This window comes from Vulpes lagopus, chromosome 11 (genome assembly GCF_018345385.1).
Source record: "Vulpes lagopus strain Blue_001 chromosome 11, ASM1834538v1, whole genome shotgun sequence".
NCBI classification, from domain to species: domain Eukaryota; kingdom Metazoa; phylum Chordata; class Mammalia; order Carnivora; family Canidae; genus Vulpes; species Vulpes lagopus.
Window position 1 is genome coordinate 63631107 of NC_054834.1, and position 18630 is coordinate 63649736.

Sequence of the window (18630 nt, forward strand, 5' to 3'; positions counted from 1 at the left end):
TGCCTTTGGCCCAGGGCGCGATCCTGGAGACTCGGGATCGAATCCCACGTCGGGCTCCCGGTGCATGGAGCCTGCTTCTCCCTCTGCCTGTGTCTCTGCCTCTCTCTCTCTCTCTGTGACTATCATAAATAAATTAAAAAAAAAAAAAAAACTTAGTCTACCTGAAAGCCAGTAATTTTCCTTATTATTAAAGTTTAAATGTTGGAGAGGATGCGGAGGAAAGGGAACCCTCTTACACTGTTGGTGGGAATGTGAACTGGTGCAGCCACTCTGGAAAACTGTGTGGAGGTTCCTCAAAGAGTTAAAAATAGACCTGCCCTACGACCCAGCAATTGCACTGTTGGGGATTTACCCCAAAGATACAGATGCAATGAAACGCCGGGACACCTGCACCCCAAGGTTTCTAGCAGTGATGTACACAATAGCCAAACTGTGGAAGGAGCCTCGGTGTCCATCGAAAGATGAATGGATAAAGATGTGGTTTATGTATACAATGGAATATTACTCAGCAATTAGAAAAGACAAATACCCACCATTTGCTTCGATGTGGATGGAACTGGAAGGTATTATGTTGAGTGAAATGAATCAGTCGGAGAAGGACAAACATTATATGGTCTCATTCATTTGGGGAATATAAATAATAGTGAAAGGGAATAGAAGGGAAGGGAGAAGAAATGGGTAGGAAATATCAGAAAGGGAGACAGAACATAAAGACTCCTAATTCTGGGAAACGAACTAGGGGTGGTAGAAGGGGAGGAGGGTGGGGGATGGGGGTGAATGGGTGACGGGCACTGAGGGGGGCACTTGATGGGATGAGCACTGGGTGTTATTCTGTATGTTGGCAAACTGAACAACAATAAAAAATAAATTTATTATTAAAAAATAAATAAAAAACTAGCAAAGTGAAAAAAAATAAAGTTTAATTATTCTTGAGTATTAGTGAAGTCCAAGATTATAACACACTCCTCGGGCATTTGAATTATTTCAATTCTTTTTTGCGCTTTTTATCTATTTCTCTGTTGGGGAATACATTTTTCCTTTCCACAGAAGCAATTATTTTTCTAATTACTCTGTTTTAAGAGTGTTGTCTCACTGTACATTAATTTTCATGTGAGAAGAATCCATTTCTGTTGTGATCATCACTGTAATATCAGTATTCTAAACTCTGAGTCATTTTGGATCAAAAATTGAAATTTTTATCCTCACAATTAATAGTTACTTTTGGGTAATAGGATGAGATGAATAGCAGTCCAAACTGGAACCAATGCCTAGATTCAGAAATCCAGTCCCTGATTGATTAGAAGTGTAACCTTGAGAAGTCGTTGAAACTCTCTGGGCTCTAAGTTTCTTGTCTGTAAATATTTATAGTAATGATGTCAAGATGTAGTTATGAGAATTAAGTTAAATTAGCACATGCTAAATCTAATATATGCTTTATTGTTGCTATTATTAATTTTCTTATTTTCCCTTGCATAAAATGATGTGATGCAGATATGTTTTTTCTGCTTTGATATGCTATAGTTTTCATTGTAGGGAATGATAACTTATTTCATCTTTCACTGAAAAAACCCAGTGGCACAAGACTGTGGACTGCAGCACACAAGATTGCCTCATGCAGATTGAGTGACATCATCACCAAGTTTAACATGATGCAAACCGAAAGCCAATTGTGTTATTTGATCCCAAGACACTTTCAAAATAACTTGAGTTTGAGGAATAGCAAAATTGTAAAAATCTGCTATAAATAGAAAATTCTCTTCCTCTAGAGAGCTACTTGCCCCTAGGGTTGTTTGTAGAGAACGCTTCTTAATTGGTTCTTCTTCTTTTTTTTTAAATTTCCCTAAGGCAACCATTTAAAGGAAACTTCTCTTATGGACTTTCAGGTTCTCTCTTGTCTCGTAAACATTGTTTATCATATTTTTAAAGATTTTATTTATTTATTTATTCATGAGACACAGAGAGAGAGAGGCAGAGACACAGCAGAGGCAGAGGTTAGAAGCAGGCTCCATGCAGGAAGCCCGAGGGGACTCCATCCCTGGTCTCCAGGATCATGCTCCGGGCAGAAGGAGGCGCTAAACAGCTAAGCCACCAGGGCTGCCCTGTTTATCATATCTTATGTAGCATTTGCTTTTCACTTCTGCATTCTTATTGGGAATATTTCTCTTCATTATCAGGTTGGTATAAAAATGTATCTGATTTGGGGGATCCCTGGGTGGCGCAGCGGTTTGGCGCCTGCCTTTGGCCCGGGGCGCGATCCTGGAGACCCGGGATCGAGTCCCACGTCGGGCTCCCGGTGCATGGAGCCTGCTTCTCCCTCTGCCTGTGTCTCTGCCTCTCTCTCTCTCTCTCTCTCTGTGACTATCATAAATAAATAAAAAAAAATTTAAAAAAATGTATCTGATTTGTCAGATTAAATTTGCATCTTAGATTTTATTTTCTCTTATTCTTTATAATTACCTTTATTTATTCCATACATATCTGTGTGTGTAGGTGCATATTTGTGCGCATGGTAGAGACAGAGAAATGGGAAGGAAGGAGAAAAAGAGAGAGAGAAAGAGAGAGAGATTTTCTATAGAGATTTGATTATTTGATTATTACAAACTATTAATGGAAACTATAATTTGCAAGAGTGCATTTAATAATAATCGCCCCATGTATTTATTATGCGCGAATGTGTAAGATCTCTTTTCATACTCCTAACTAAACAATGAAGTGAGTATTATTACTACAGTTACATCACATTAAGGCACAGAGAAATTAAAGAGAAGCAAAACAAGTATAAAACCAGTCCTTGCTGGGATGCCTGCTGGCTCAGTGATTGGGTCTCTGCCTCCAGCTCAGGTCATGATCCTGGGGTCCCGGGATCGAGTTTCACATCAGGCTCCCCACAGGGAACCTGAGTCTCCCTCTGCCTGTGTCTCTGCATCTCACTCTGTGTGTGTCTCTCATGAATAAATAAATAAAATCTTAAAAAAAAAAAGAAAATGAGTGTGCAAAATATCCAAGAAACTTCCCCAGAGCTCCACTGGATCCTCAAAGTAGAGTGAATCATTCCCCACTTTCTGATTCTCCCATAAATCTGTAAAAATTTATTACAGTTTTAGAAATTTTAATTACCACTATAAATGGTGACTTTAATCTCTTTATTTTATATATGTTTAAACTCTAGAATATAAGAGTCAATAATGTTTAGTAGAAAAAGAGTCCACATCTAGGGAATATGTATGATTATATGGTTGTGTACGAGTAGTTTACTCTTTTTTACTTGGCTTTGATGACCATGTGGCCAGTTTGTCCCTGTTCAATTTATTTATTTATTTGTTTATTTTTATTTATTTATTTATTTATTTATTTATTTATTTATTTATTTTAATAATAAATTTATTTTTATTGGTGTTCAATTTGCCAACATACAGAATAACACCCAGTACTCATCCCATCAAGTGCCCCCCTCAGTGCCCGTCACCCATTCACCCCCACCCCTCGCCCTCCTCCCTTTCCACCACCCCTAGTTCGTTTCCCAGAGTTAGGAGTCTTTATGTTCTGTCTCCCTTTCTGATATTTCCCACTCATTTCTTCTCCCTTCCCTTCTATTCCCTTTCACTGTTATTTATATTCCCCAAATGAATGAGACCATATAATGTTTGTCCTTCTCCGATTGTCTCGTTTCACTCAGCATAATACCCTCCAGTTCCATCCACGTTGAAGCAAATGGTGTGTATTTGTCATTTCTAATGGCTGAGGAATATTCCATTGTATACATACTCCACATCTTCTTTATCCATTCATCTTTCGATGGACACAGAGGCTCCTTCCACAGTTTGGCTATTGTGTACATTGCTGCTAGAAACATCGGGGTGCAGGTGTCCCGGCGTTTCATTGCATCTGTATCTTTGGGGTAAATCCTCAGCAGTGTCAATTTAAATGAGTGCAAGCATTAGGTCAGATTAAAAGTAGTATTTTCTCAGACACTTATGTCTGGTGAATTATTTGATTAAATGGCTTCCATCCCTAATTATTGACAATATGCTTATAATGAAAAAGTGATAAGGTAAAAAATCATTTATGCTATGGGTCAAAATAGAACTGTAAATATCATAAAATATGAAACTACCAAACATGTCTCTATTGGAAAAAAGAGATGTTTAAGAAATACTCTTGGAAGGGCGCCTGAGTGGCTCAGTCAGTTAAGCAGCTGGATCTTGATTTTGGCTCAGGTCATAGTCTTAGGGTCCTTGGATGGAACCTTGCATCTGGCTCCTTGCCCAAGGGGAAGCTCCTTGATGAATTACTCTCTTCCTCTACCTCTGCCCCTCCTCACATAGGATCTTTCTCTGTGTGTGTGTGTGTCTCTGAAATAAAAAAAAAAAATCTTTAAAAAAATGAAATAGTCTTGGAATTGTGGCTGAGCATAATATTTAGTACTAGTATGCTTCAATCACAATATTTAGATAACTGCATCCTAGGGCACCTCAGTAGCTTTCAGAGAGCCTGCTCCATGGCAAGTGCTCAGGAGAGATGTGCCGTGAGAACAGCAGAGTACAGTCACGGAAAGTGAATAAAGAAAGATGAAAGAGACGTGGGTAAAGAGTTAAATTAATAAACCAACACTTGACTTTTAAATTATTTCTTTCTAGCCATCACTGAGATTGCTAACCCGTGTTGACTCTGAATTGAGAAAATGCTCAATTTCACCGATGTGACAGAGTTCATTCTTTTGGGACTGACCAGTTGTCAGGAATGGCAAGTTCTCCTCTTTGCCATTTTTCTTGCAGTCTACATTGTCACGGTGGTGGGCAATGTTGGCATGATTGTGTTGATTAAGGTCAGTCCACAGCTTAACAGCCCCATGTACTTTTTTCTCAGCCATTTGTCATTTGTGGATGTGTGGTTTTCTTCCAACGTGACCCCCAAAATGCTGGAAAATCTGTTATCTGAGACAAAAACGATTTCTTATGCTGGTTGTTTGGTACAGTGTTTCTTCTTCATTGCCCTTGTCCATGTGGAAATTTTCATTCTTGCTGTAATGGCCTTTGATAGGTACATGGCAATTGGGAAGCCCCTGCTGTATGGCAGCAAAATGTCTAGGGCTGTGTGTATTCGGCTGATTTCCTTCCCTTACGTATATGGCTTTTTGACTAGTCTGGCAGCAACCCTGTGGACATATGGCTTGTCCTTTTGTGGGAATATTGAGATCAACCACTTCTACTGTGCAGACCCACCTCTCATCAAAATGGCATGTGCTGGGACCTTTGTAAAAGAATACACTATGATCATACTTGCAGGTATTAATTTCACATATTCCCTGACTGTAGTGACCATTTCTTATCTGTTCATTCTCCTTGCCATTCTACGGATGCACTCGGCGCAAGGGAGGCGGAAGGCCTTTTCCACCTGTGGGTCCCACTTGACAGCTGTTGTCATATTTTATGGGACTCTCATATTCATGTATCTCAGACGTCCCACAGAGGAGTCTGTGGAGCAGGGGAAAATGGTGGCTGTGTTTTATACCACAGTGATTCCCATGCTGAATCCCATGATCTACAGTCTGAGGAACAAAGATGTGAAAGAAGCCATGAGCAAAGTGATCAGCAGAACATGTTTAACAAAATAAAATAAAATTCAGTTAATATTGTTTTCTGTGTTTCATAAGCATTTGACAACAGGTTGTGGTTCAGTACATCACTTAGAGACTTTTTATAAAAGCTACAGGTTTTGTAAAATAGTGAGACTCAAACTTAGAGAAAAAGCAATAAATCTATTCCTATTGATGTGAGTAGTGAGGATTAATTAAAACTTAATAAATTAATTAGTTGAAAAAGTTATTGGAGACAATATTCACAGGTACACTAATGAAATTGTTCAAATATAGGTCTTAAATTATGACTGTTTTTCTTAGTAAAAAATGCAATGGATGAGTATGGGAAATGCTTATCGATTTGCCTATGTGGAGAGTAAATTGAGGCAAAAATAAGAAACTTAGTTTTCACTTAGTTTTCTAGTATGACAACATAATATTGGTGGTCTTGGTAATGGTTGTGAGATTTTGTGGAATCAAATGCTTTTTCTTCAATATGAAGGTGGGTCTTTTTAGAGAATGCTACATTGAAATTAGCTATCCTCTTGCATGTAATCCCTTTTCAACTTTTTTAGTGTTTAAGAGAGATACCACATGGTATGTGTCTCTCTGTTACAGATTCCAGGAACTGCCATGTCCCAATACCTAGCTGACCAGTGATCAGACTTGCCCCGGCCACAGTGTCTTCAGTGGACCGAAGAGTGGGCAGAGTTAGTGAATGGATGCATAATTTTGAAAACACAGCTCTCTTGATTCTACTTACTAAATAAAATAAATTAGTATATTCATGTGGAATATTTTGCACACATGTGACTAAGATATAGTAGTTAAATATTTTAAAATGATTTTTGTATTTGAAAGACATAAAGTGTTTAAGGTGGTCTATTTGATGCTAATGATTATGTGTCCCATCATGATAATGTGAACATAATTTGGTGTCTCCAATACTTCATTTCATGAGATATGAGCCTGAGGAACAACTTTAAAATATGGACTTCTTAAAGTCTCTATCAATATATAATGTATACATACATTAATAACCTGCTGTTTTGCTGTAGAGAATACACAACTACAATACCATTTATGTAATTACAAATTTATCTGCAAAGATGTAAATACAAAATGACATTGATGTAATATGAGAATAAACATTCTTCTGTATCCATTTTTGACTTTTCATTTTCTTCAAGGGGAGCCAGAAATACATATGAACTCATTTAATACAGAAAAGTGCATGTCATCAGCACCATTTAAGACTATTTGCATTTAAACAAATTGCTAATTGAGATTAAATATAGTACTGTAACATTGTGCCTATAGTTGCAGTGCTTAAACCCCCTAAAGACTTTAAGATTTAACTCCATGTTACTTTTGGGGTTAGTTAAAAGTAACTTTGCCAAGATAACTGTTTATTCGCTGTTTATTGGAGAACTCTTGATATGCCAGTTAGTTGTTGATAACTAATACATTTCAAAGTATGACTTTAAAACATTTTAATACTAGTAGTGGGCTAGTAGGTGGATTTGGATCTTTGTTACCTTTCTCTTTCTTTCTATCTTTTTTCCCCTCCAAAAGCTATTTCTATTTACTTTTTTGATAGTTAGTGTTACTTGAAGAATGAAGACATCATGTACCTTGTTTGAGTTCATCAAATTTCAAATTAATTTGTGGATCACCTTGGATAAATTGTTTTTTGTTATTCATCCGTAAATTTTTAGTTTGTTGTCACAGCTCTCCAAGGTCTCTCCAGGCTCAAAATTTCTATGAATCTAGCTTCTTTGGTAGAACCTAAAGCAATTTTGCCTTTTGGCGAGAATTTGGAGTTTTTTTGTAAAATACTTTGAAAAATAAATCTTATTGTTACATTTATTTCTACACCCGTCACCCTCATTATATTTAAGCATCTCCAACATAAAATCTCTCCTTATAATGCTGCAAAACGAGAATATTTTCCCGGTGGGAGAGATTACACCATGTTATCAAGAATTTTGACTTCTTAATTTTACTATAAGGGTTACCCTTCTAATGAAGAGTCTTTAACTTCTCTTACCCCTGAGATGTTTTTGGCAGTTGAATCATTATTCCTTTCATAATTACCTGGGTAGTTCCCTGGGGAGATGTTTTCAATGTTCTTAGTGTTCAAAATTCTATTATAAATAGGGAGCCTTTGTCATGTGATGACCTCCTCTGCTGAAGGTAGGTCTGCAAATTGTATACTCTTTGCAATACAGATTAATGCAGTCAAATCTTTTCACTTTTATCCATTTGAAGATAAGACTGAGACTTTGTAGACTTATATGTAATCACAGTGCTTTATTTTATGATATTGTATTACTGGAGAATATATGACATTGGGATCCCTGGGTGGCGCAGCAGTTTGGCGCCTGCCTTTGGTCCAGTGCGCGATCCTGGAGACCCGGGATCGAATCCCACGTCGGGCTCCCGGTGCATGGAGCCTGCTTCTCCTTCTGCCTATGTCTCTCTCTCTCTCTCTCTCTCTCTCTCTCTCTGTGTGTGTGTGTGACTATCATAAATAAATAAAAATTAAAAAAAAAGAATATATGATATTATATTACTGGGGAATTCTCTAACCTTTCAAAACATCATAAGAATGAGCTCGTTACAATGAAGATTTATAAAGTTTTATCCTTGTTTTTTATCCTTCTCACTCTTCTCTGCAAATATCATTGATATTTGCAATGCCCACATTGTTGTTTTAAAATAGATGTGAATGGAGTTGAGGTTACTATATCAGTGGTAATGATACTTAGTCCCATGTTTTGGTTTCCTCATTACAAAGTAATGATGCTAACAGAACCTGTTTCCTAGGACCTATTCATGCAAAAGGTTCAGTAAGCACTCAGTAAAAGCTATTCTTACTGATATTATAAAGCTGAGACTGTTGTCATTAGAAAAATCTGTCTTAGAGAGGTTTATGAAATATTATAGTGTGTTGTATAGAGCTGACCTAGAGATCACAGCACTTTAAAAAGAGTCCTAACTGTGAATATTCCTGCATATCAGTTATACTTCACATCCAAGCTAGGCAATTTAAAGAGTTCCCAAGATGAATGAGACAAACTCTGCTATCACATAGCTAATGATTATGTGTAGAGGAAAGGAAATGCACACTCCCACAGGGAATAAAAAAAAAATTGGAGTAGTATTAGTTTATGTTTCTTAGATCTTGATGCTTTTTCACCTTTTGCATTTTTATAAAATATATTTATATTGTTTTATATTTAAAACAATGAAGTAGTGCCATTAATCCAAGTCAAATTCATTAATTGGAGAATCATGGGTTCATCAAGTGAGATCATGAGTTTTTACATAGGGAACTCCCTGCCCTTAGCTCTATTCCCATGCCAGATTGCAACTGTCATCTGACTCAGTATCTCCACCCTTGAAAGGAGCCAAACGATGAGTTTACAATCATGGAAATCTATTGTAAGAGGAAACTTGTATTAGAATTAAAACTTTGATGCCAGGGGATCCCTGGGTGGCGCAGCGGTTTGGCGCCTGCCTTTGGCCCAGGGCGCGATCCTGGAGACCCAGGATCGAATCCCATGTCCGGCTCCCGGTGCATGGAGCCTGCTTCTCCCTCTGCCTGTGTCTCTGCCTCTCTCTCTCTCACTGTGTGCCTATCATTAAAAAAAACAAAAAAACAAAAAAAAAAACTTTGATGCCTATTATATTACATGCCCAATTAATAGCATATTTAATCCACTATTAAACATTTTTCAGGGTAAGAAAATAGTTCATAGAGATTAATTCACTTCCTGAATTCTTCCTGCTACTAATTGCAGGGGGCCATGATATAATCACAGAGCTCGCATATTTTTTAATATATAATGGGATGACTCCAGCAACACTCTTTTTTACCATGAGAAGCTAATATTTCTCCTTTTGAGCTTTTGCATTCCATGCCCTTCATCTTTCATATGTTTACACAGTTGGCTGTTTCACTCACTCACTCATTCAGAAGTACCCTCCTTCAAAAAGTCTTGGATCACTCTGTCTATACTCTATCTCCTCTTATCCTCCTAGCATGTAGTTTTGTCACAGTCAGTCCACTTCCTAAAGTATCTCATTTTTATGTTTGGACCTTTTTCAATGAAAATAGACTATGATGCAAGCCAGAATCTTCCACATCTTCTTCACTGTCAATATCCAGAATTTAGAATACTTCTAGATATAGGCGTGCCTGAGTAGCTCAGTAGGTTAAGCATCTGACTCTTGATTTCAGGTCAGGTCTTGATCTCAGGGTTGTGGGACTGAGCCCTTTGTCAGGGTCTGTGCTGGGTATAGTGCTTGCTTCGGATTGTCTCTCTCTGCCTCCCCCAACCCCTCTCTTCCTCTCTTAAAGAAACAAACCAAAAGAACTTCTAGATATAACAAATATATCTGCCATATGGTTAGCTTTGGTGTTTGTAAATCAATTAAGGTAAGCAGTTATAAACAAAGGCCCATTGATAAGAGAGTAATATATCCTTTAAACACTTTTATTATGGGGAGCTCAACTCCCTATGATGGTGCTAATCCTACAGATACAACCTTAAGAATTTATGGAAAGTTTTTACTTCTTGAAGGAAAAAAGCTGGTAAAGTGCAGTAAATAAGGAAAATATTATTTGGAAACCTTTTCCTTGAGAGAACATTAAGTGTGAACATGAATAAGAAGGTGTAGAACTGATTGATTTTGAAAACCAGTGGAATCTGAAATAACATGTCACCTAAACTTTATGTCACAAGATTTACCTGTAGACATGATTTTGATAGTGGGTGCAGCATACAGACAAGCATAATGTTTAGCTAAACGGAATAAAATATGGTTAGGGGTTTCATATGTTCAAGGCATATAATGGCATATGCTGACAACAGGTAGGGCAAATATGTAAAACTAGATTGTAACATCAACTTATGTAAGTCCATAAATTGGAGAGAATTTAGCCATTCCCTGACTTTTAGTCTGATATGATTCATATTTGTGTCTTGGGATTTTTAACATTAGTGTAATAATCTGTCAAAATGTAAATGTCCAATTTTAATAATACATGATAACAATGTACAGAGTTGTCTATTTTACTGATAAAAAAACTAATATATCTTTATGGTAACTAATACCTATAAGACCTACTAAAGGAAACAATGAAGCCTATATATTCTAATCATGGATATGGGGCAAAATTGCATTGATTTTTAATTATTTTAATTAGAATAAGGATAAATGTGGCTCAAAAGTTTCAAGAATAAAACAGATCCATTCATGTGTTTTATTTCCCCATAGGTACTACAGACTGGCTCTATGTTAAGGCAATGCCAAATTTCACAGATGTGACGGAATTTATTCTTCTGGGCTTGACCAGTCGTCAGGAGTTTCAAGTTCTCTTTTTTGTGGTATTCCTGGTAGTTTACATGATCACTCTGTTAGGAAACATTGGCATGATCATTTTGATCAGCATCAGTCCTCAGCTTCAGAGTCCTATGTACTTTTTCTTGAGTCATCTGTCTTTCGTGGATGTGTGGTTCTCTTCCAATGTTACCCCCAAAATGCTGGAAAACTTGTTATCAGAGGCAAAAACCATTTCCTACGTGGGGTGTTTGGTGCAGTGCTACTTTTTCATTGCCCTCGTGCACGTGGAGGTTTATATCTTGGCAGTGATGGCTTTTGATCGCTACATGGCCATCTGCAACCCTTTGCTTTATGGCAGTAAAATGTCCAGGACTGTCTGTGTTCGGCTTATCTCTGTGCCTTATGTCTATGGGTTCTCTGTTAGTCTAATATGTACACTATGGACATATGGCTTGTACTTCTGTGGAAACTTTGAAATCAACCATTTCTACTGTGCAGACCCTCCTCTCATCAAGATTGCCTGTGGGGGGGTCCACATCAAAGAATACACGATGATTGTTATTGCTGGAATTAACTTCACATACTCTCTCTCTGTGGTCCTCATCTCCTACACCCTCATTGTAGTTGCTGTGCTACGCATGCGCTCTGGTGATGGCAGGAGGAAAGCATTCTCCACATGTGGGTCCCACTTGACAGCTGTTACCATGTTTTATGGGACTCTCATATTCATGTATCTCAGGCGTCCCACTGAAGAGTCTGTGGAGCAGGGAAAAATGGTGGCTGTGTTTTATACCACAGTGATCCCCATGCTGAATCCCATGATCTACAGTCTGCAGAACAAGGATGTGAAAGAGGCAGTCAACAAAGCAATTGCCAAAGCAAACTTGGGGTAGTGATGCTGGAGAAAATATTTTTTGGTATGTTGCTACCTATTATAAATGTCGAGGCATAAAAGTCCTAACATAGCAAGGATTTTCTAAAGGCAGCTCTTAGGTACATAAAAAGGTCCAATCTAATGATGCTTTACCCCAGGAATGGACTCTAATTGCTAGGACTGCTTTATTCTACACATACAAGTATATTATCAAAACTGACATATTATTGTCATTCACAGTGTACATAAAATTGTGTTAAGTGTAAACATTGGAGGAATGCATACATAAGTCTGATATTAATAAACGTTGATTTAGAGGTGAGTTTGTCAGAATTCAGCATGATTTCCTAGGCTATTTTCTCTATATGCATGGTCCTCCATAGTGGTTTCATATGAAATTTAAAATTTCATAAGGAAAAGGGAGAGAATTCATGTCTTTTTCATGACCTTCAGGATGTTGATGGCAATTGATTAACCAAAAAATTGTTCTGTAATGTTCATACCCTCATGGGCTTCTGAAAACAAATTTGCGTTCCGAATTTTCCACCCAAGTCTCAATACAATCATATGTTCTATCCTCAGTGTGTGTTGTTTGATAATTAACCATGTTCCTACTTTGGGAAGCAGTTTAATAACTCTAACTCTACTCCATAGTTTGGATTCTGGTATAACCCTTGATAAAAAATCCTAAATACAGAACCAAAGAATGTAATGTTAGTGAGAAGAATCTTGTATCTGACAATAATTTGAAATCCCATCAACCAAAGTTTTAGTAGGACGAAGTCTGGCAGCCAAAGGTCAGATTTTATATACCAGAAAATTCATATTGTTCATTTTTTTTCATTATGATGAGGACAGGAGACTCTTTTGTCACAAGTATTCACTCCTTTAACATCAAGAAATTTATTTATTAATTTTTGTTACTTTCTGTTTATTTATGAGGCTCTTTCTCATTTGCAGTGGTTGTCATCTAAAGTTCAGTTTTCAGATTTATTTAGATAAAATTATGAATTAATTTAAGAAAAATATGTAAAACAAATAAACGTGATGTGTCGATGAGGCAAAGTCCTAAGGCGTAATAGTCTAAAACTCAGAAAACATAACTGATGTCCACAGTCACACACACCTCTCTCTCTCTCTCTCTCTCTCTCTCCTTCTCTCTCTCTCTATATATATATATAGTTACTGTGCATATATTATATTGTATAATGCACATGACAACTTCTTGGGGGGTCCTGTCTATCAGGTACTACTTCCAATAGGGTTTTTATAAATCCCCTTGTCTTATTTTTTTTCAGAGTCATAATTTCTGCAATGTCTAAACTATTATATGGTTTGAGTGAGACAAAATCCAGTAAGGTCTGTTGTGAAAGTCTCTGTCATTATACCACTGGTGAATGTTAGTTATGCAATATTCAAACAGCATTGGAGAGAACTCAGTTATCCAATATGCTTCCCAAACTGTTCAATGAATTGTACTTCTAGAAAGTAACCAGCTTTAGAAATTTCCAAGCTTCATAAGCACCATGTATTCAGAACTTAAAAATGTTAAAGCCACTTTTCATCTTTTTCTCACCACTAGGACATGTTTTTGAGGAGCCAGAGATATTAGCCAATGTCACTTAGCTGGAAGTGGTAAAACTTAGGTTTGAACTTAAGACCTCAAGATTCCAAGAACTAGCTTCTATTTAACTAAGATGCCAAGACAGATTTTGTTTTTTGGTCATGCCTGGGTTTGGATCATGTGGCTCTTGAGATGAAAACAAGGATGACAGAGAGAATAAAAAGAAGAATCAGCTCATGGTAGGTAAGCACTCATATGTCACCCTGGCAAATACAGTTAGTATGGCTTCATTTGATGATGAACTTCAGTTTGTTTTTGTTGTTGTTGTTGTTGTTGTTCACTGTTAATTGTTTATAACTTAATTATTTGAATGAACAAAATGTATTGGCTCTATCACCACATTGATTCTAACACCTACCACAATACATAGGTCATAACAGCATAGTTTTATAGTTCAGCAGACGGAGTTATTTAGAATCCATTCACCTTCAACTTGTCTTATTGTTGAATGAAGTCATTGAGAGGACATAACTGCCTTTGACCCTCAAACTGGACTAGGGCAATCATAGGTCCCTTACTCCTCCCTGTATCCTTGGAATGTACTCCCACAGTAGGAGTTATTTCAAGATTGTAGCTTTGGAGAGCAGGTATTGTTGAAGACCATCTGGATGTATATATGACTGAACCCTGTGAAGGCTTCTGTATAAACTTTTAAGATTCCGGTATGTACTTGTGGAGATTTGCATATCTTATGGCCACCTGAGACAAGCTTCACATGTAAGTTTCATTGCTTATGAAATTGCCACCATCCAATCTGGAGTTCTCTGCCTCTATGGTCTCTCTTTGCCCTTGTGTAAGGAAGCCAGTCTCAGATTTCACCCAGGAAACTCCCAAGGTTAGAAATTAAGACTTTTTTTTTTTTTTTAAATTAAGACTTACAAAAAAATGTTGTTTTACTTCAAAGCCACAGAAACCACTCAAATTGGCTTAATAAAAATAAAAATATGTGGTTTAGTTTTAATTTTTAAATACTACAATTACAGTGGTATTTTATGAAACTCAAGGGCACAGAGCATAACCAGGTTCACAAGAAACCAGTAATTGGGCCTTAAAAGATTTCTTGTTCGGATTTCTTATTTTTCCTTCTCTACAGACAGTGTTTCTCAATGCATGGGGAAGTCTTAAATGGAAACTTCAGCTCCAGCATTCACTTAACCTAAGATTAAGTGATCAGATGAGACCCATTGGACTTACAGGGTTACAAAGACAAATTCCCTTGAATGACATCTGATTCGCTTATTCTCAGTCATGTGATCACCCCAATGTACTGTGTTTTTAGAGAGGGCTTCTAGTGCAATGACAGATGCCACATTCCACCTCTGTGAGGGAGGAGATTCTCAGAGGGGACAGGGTCCTCGTAAACAGGAAAGCAGTCTGCACTGTGTTCCTTCTGTCTCCTTACAAGTTCATTCACTCAACTCCTCCACCACCATTCAGAGTAATTACAGGGTTTGTATTAGACACTGAGAGGGATATATTGTAGAAGATAAATTCATCAAACCCTCTCCTAAGACTTGAGTTTGCCAGACTGAAATCCTAAACCCTATGTCTGAGCCAACCCCAGGCATATCACATCATATTGGCAGACTAGCAAAATAGAAGGGGTATTTGTACTGGAGATATTTGTTCTGTATTTGCACCAGCAGCTGGTGCAAATTCTTTCTTCATCAAAAAGAATCAGGACTGAGAATCTGTCCTTTTCTTTTTCAATAAGCTCAGGATATTTGTTTTTCATACTGGTACCACTTTATTGCATACATACCCTTGTTCTCCTTGGGGCCTAATGCAATGCTCTCCCACTTGAAAGACCTTTGAGATTTCTGGCTAGTAGCTCATGCTATTGGAATTTTTGCTTTGGTGGCACATTACTTGCCTTAATAATCCTTTTCTGCCTTTAATTCTCTCTGAGTGTTACTAACTCCTATGAAAATTAAAAGTATGTTTTTGTAATAATTTGATTGATATCTTCCTTCTCTATCAGACTGTTCAGCCCTATCAGGCAGGAATGTGTTGGCTTTGGCTCACAATATCAGCTGCACAGTAGACATTGAACATTTGAATTTATGAGTGAAAAATAAAACTATTACATTACAGTTGAAAGTTTAAGTGGATTTTGGATTATTTTGTTTTATAATCATTGCAATATAGAGCTATATTCTTGGAATGTGATAGCAACCTTAATTATCATATGTTTTTAAGCTATCCTTGCCTGTCTCCCAAACCTTTGTAAAGTCCTCATATCTCCAAACTCCAAAGGAACTTTGGAAAGAACAGCTTCCCTGAGGGACTTTAGGGATAGGTCTACATTTTTGCGTTGACAGAGTAATAAAGGGAAGTTGAGCTTTCCAAAAGGTAATCCTGATTCTCGATCTGCATAGTGAAAAATGGTATCTTCTCAAATGATATGATAATTGTGTAATACTAGGGAGTGACCAGTAGTGAATCTAGCTAAGGTCAGAGGCAGAGTAAGGAGTGATGGTTTGCAGACCAGGTACAGTTGGGGGCAGCCTATGAAATGACATGGAATTGGACAAGAAACTTACTTCACCAGGTTCCCTGCCCCCTCCTCTCTCTTTTACCCATATGTGAAACAGAAACACTTTGCAAAGAAGCAGTTGATTCTTATTATCAATTGAATAGGAGCTATCCAGGTCAGGGTTATCATAGTCATATACCTAAACACTAGCAATTTGTTAAAAGTCTAAATTCTACCCCTTTAAACATTTCATCTTATTATAAACTACACGAGGAATAGAACTCATGGACAAAATAATTTTACTCATATAAAGAATGGTAAAAATGAATTTACTCCATCAAAAATTCTAATATTAAGATTATAAAACAATATATCTGCATATGGCATTGCTTCAAATGAGACATTGTTCCAAGTCATTTTTTTAGGTTTGTTAGAAACAGGACATAACACTTGTCAGTTGCTTTTCTTAAGGCATTTTTTACCTCTTGGTTCCTCAAGCTATAGATAATGGGGTTTAGCATAGGAATTACTATTGTGTAGAATACAGAGGCCATTTTGTCTGTGTCAAGGGAATGGTTTGATTTTGGCTGCAGATACATGAAGATCAATGTTCCATAGAATATAGTCACAGCAGTCAAATGAGAAGCACAAGTGGAGAAAGCTTTGCACCTCCCTTCTGTAGACTGGATTTTCAAGATGGCGGCCACAATGTATAAGTAAGAAATAAGAACAGTGGTCAAAGAGCTGATCATGTTGAATCCAGCAAAGATGAAAATCAAGATTTCTTTGAGGCTGGTGTCCGAGCAGGCAAGGGCCATCAAAGGAACATCGTCACAATAGAAGTGATTGATGATATTGGGGCCACAATACATCAGTTGGAAAGTAACAACTGTGTGGAGCAAAGCAACAGAAAAGCTGTATAAGTAGGGGCCTATCACCAGCTGCATACACACCTTTCGAGACATGATCATCATGTAGAGAAGAGGATTGCAGATGGCCACATAACGGTCATAAGCCATTACTGCAAGAAGGAACATCTCGGAAATCAGGAAGTTCAAGAAAAAGCCCAGCTGTGTTGCACATGCATAGAAAGATATAGACCTGTGCTTGGTCAGGAGGGTCTCCAGGAACTTCGGGGCTATCGATGAGGAGTAACAGAGGTCTATAAAGGCCAGATTACTGAGAAAAAAGTACATGGGTGTGTGAAGTCGAGAATCCAATCGGATTAATGAAATCATCCCTAGGTTCCCTACCAATGTTAGAGTGTAGACCACTGAAATGAGCAGAAAGAGAATGATTTCAATCTCTCTGTGGACTGAAAAACCCAAAAGAATGAATTCTGTCACCTTGGTGCTATTCCTTTCAGCCATTTATTCCAGTCCCTTAATTGCTGAAAAAAGACAAGACAGAGCCAGAGACAAATTATTAGGTCAGGGAATTGTCACAGGCATCAACTGTTAGCTTCAGAAATTATAGTTTTATTTTATTTATTTAGATAAGGAGAAGAAATCAATTTTTTTTAAAATTTCCTGCTCCCTTATTTTCTTCTTGATGGAGCAAGACCTTAATATATTACTATATATTTTTTAACTAGCTATATTCTCTATTTTAATAAATATGCATTATGCTAAATGAAAAGTTAAGCAGGATGTTCAATGGGAGAAGCTAATCAGGATATTTTATAGGAAAAAAATGGGCCAGTAAATGTTCTTTCCACTTGTGGGTCAGGTAAATTTTGAAGTGTGCATGATAATACATTGTCAAATAGTGTGTTTTTAAAATTTAAAAAAATACACTTGTGGGAAGGTTAGAATATATATATATATATATATATATATATATATATATATTTAAAAATATCATTCGAGCAGCCCAGGTGGCTCAGCGGTTTAGCGCCGACTTCAGCCCAGAGTGTGATCCTGGAGACCTGGGATCAAGTCCTGCATCGGGCTCCCTGCATGGAGCCTGCTTCTCCCTCTGCCTGTGTCTCTACCTCTCTCTCTCTCTCTGTCTCTCATGAATGAATAAATAAAATATGAAAAAATAAAAGTATCATTCTTTGGATTAAAGTATTTATGGAATTCTATTTTAACTATTTCCAACATTTATAGTTGGAGATGCTTTGTCCTATCTCTGGTAAATTTTCAGTGAAATAACAGCATACTTTTAAAAGGTGGCAATCTCCTTGTCAAGAGAAAGAATAGTTTTTGGCAAGCAACACTTCTGTCATCTGATGTTTGTAAAGTTTTCATTGTTAAAGCAATGACCTTTATGTCCACAGTTATGAATATATCAGTATTGCCTCTAGGTCCAGGTTAGGGATCTGAGCTGCCAGTCATTATGCAACTTAGGTAACTAGGTAGGAGGAGGAAGCAGACAAACGGGATAGCCCAGAGTATGGATAGTCTTCCTTTGGTTGGTTAAAGTCACTTCTTATTGGATTCTATATTCATGGGACATGCAAAGCCATATCTTTCTCCAGTTGCCACCGTATTCACAAAGCCTCCTTAAATCCTTGATCCTCAGGCCACCTGGGTGGCTCAGCGGTTTAGCGCCTGCCTTTGGAGCAGGATGTGATCCCCGGAGTCCTGGTGTGGAGTACCACATCAGGAGCCTTGCATGGAGCCTGCTTCTCCTCTGTCTCTGTCTCTGCCTCTCTCTGTGTGTCTCTCATTGAAATAAATAAAATCTAAAAAAATAAAAAATTAAAAAAAAAGATCCTTGAT

The 18630-nt window shown here is 37.4% G+C and overlaps 3 protein-coding genes across 3 annotated transcripts; 2 read left to right on the forward strand and 1 right to left on the reverse strand.

The window, feature by feature from the left end:
* Window positions 1-1776: 1776 nt before the first annotated feature.
* Window positions 1777-5614, forward strand: LOC121472066 (olfactory receptor 5M3). Its single transcript, XM_041723057.1, has 2 exons — window positions 1777-1785; window positions 4679-5614. The coding sequence occupies exon 2, from the start codon at window positions 4682-4684 to the stop codon at window positions 5612-5614; it is 933 nt and encodes a 310-aa protein (XP_041578991.1). The 5' UTR covers window positions 1777-1785; window positions 4679-4681.
* A 5279-nt stretch (window positions 5615-10893) lies between these two features.
* LOC121471601 (olfactory receptor 5M9) lies at window positions 10894-11823 on the forward strand. Its single transcript, XM_041722395.1, has one exon. It carries the CDS (start codon window positions 10894-10896, stop codon window positions 11821-11823), a length of 930 nt encoding a protein of 309 aa, XP_041578329.1.
* A 4494-nt stretch (window positions 11824-16317) lies between these two features.
* Window positions 16318-17274, reverse strand: LOC121472013 (olfactory receptor 1038-like). Its single transcript, XM_041722966.1, has one exon. It carries the CDS (start codon window positions 17272-17274, stop codon window positions 16318-16320), a length of 957 nt encoding a protein of 318 aa, XP_041578900.1.
* Between the last annotated feature and the right edge of the window lie 1356 nt (window positions 17275-18630).

What these genes read in the sequence shown, in the direction of transcription:
- LOC121472066 (XM_041723057.1), top strand. Translation starts at nt 4,682, where the DNA reads ATGCTCAATTTCACCGATGTGACAGAGTTCATTCTTTTGGGACTGACC.
- LOC121471601 (XM_041722395.1), top strand. Translation starts at nt 10,894, where the DNA reads ATGCCAAATTTCACAGATGTGACGGAATTTATTCTTCTGGGCTTGACC.
- LOC121472013 (XM_041722966.1), bottom strand. Translation starts at nt 17,274, where the DNA reads ATGGCTGAAAGGAATAGCACCAAGGTGACAGAATTCATTCTTTTGGGT.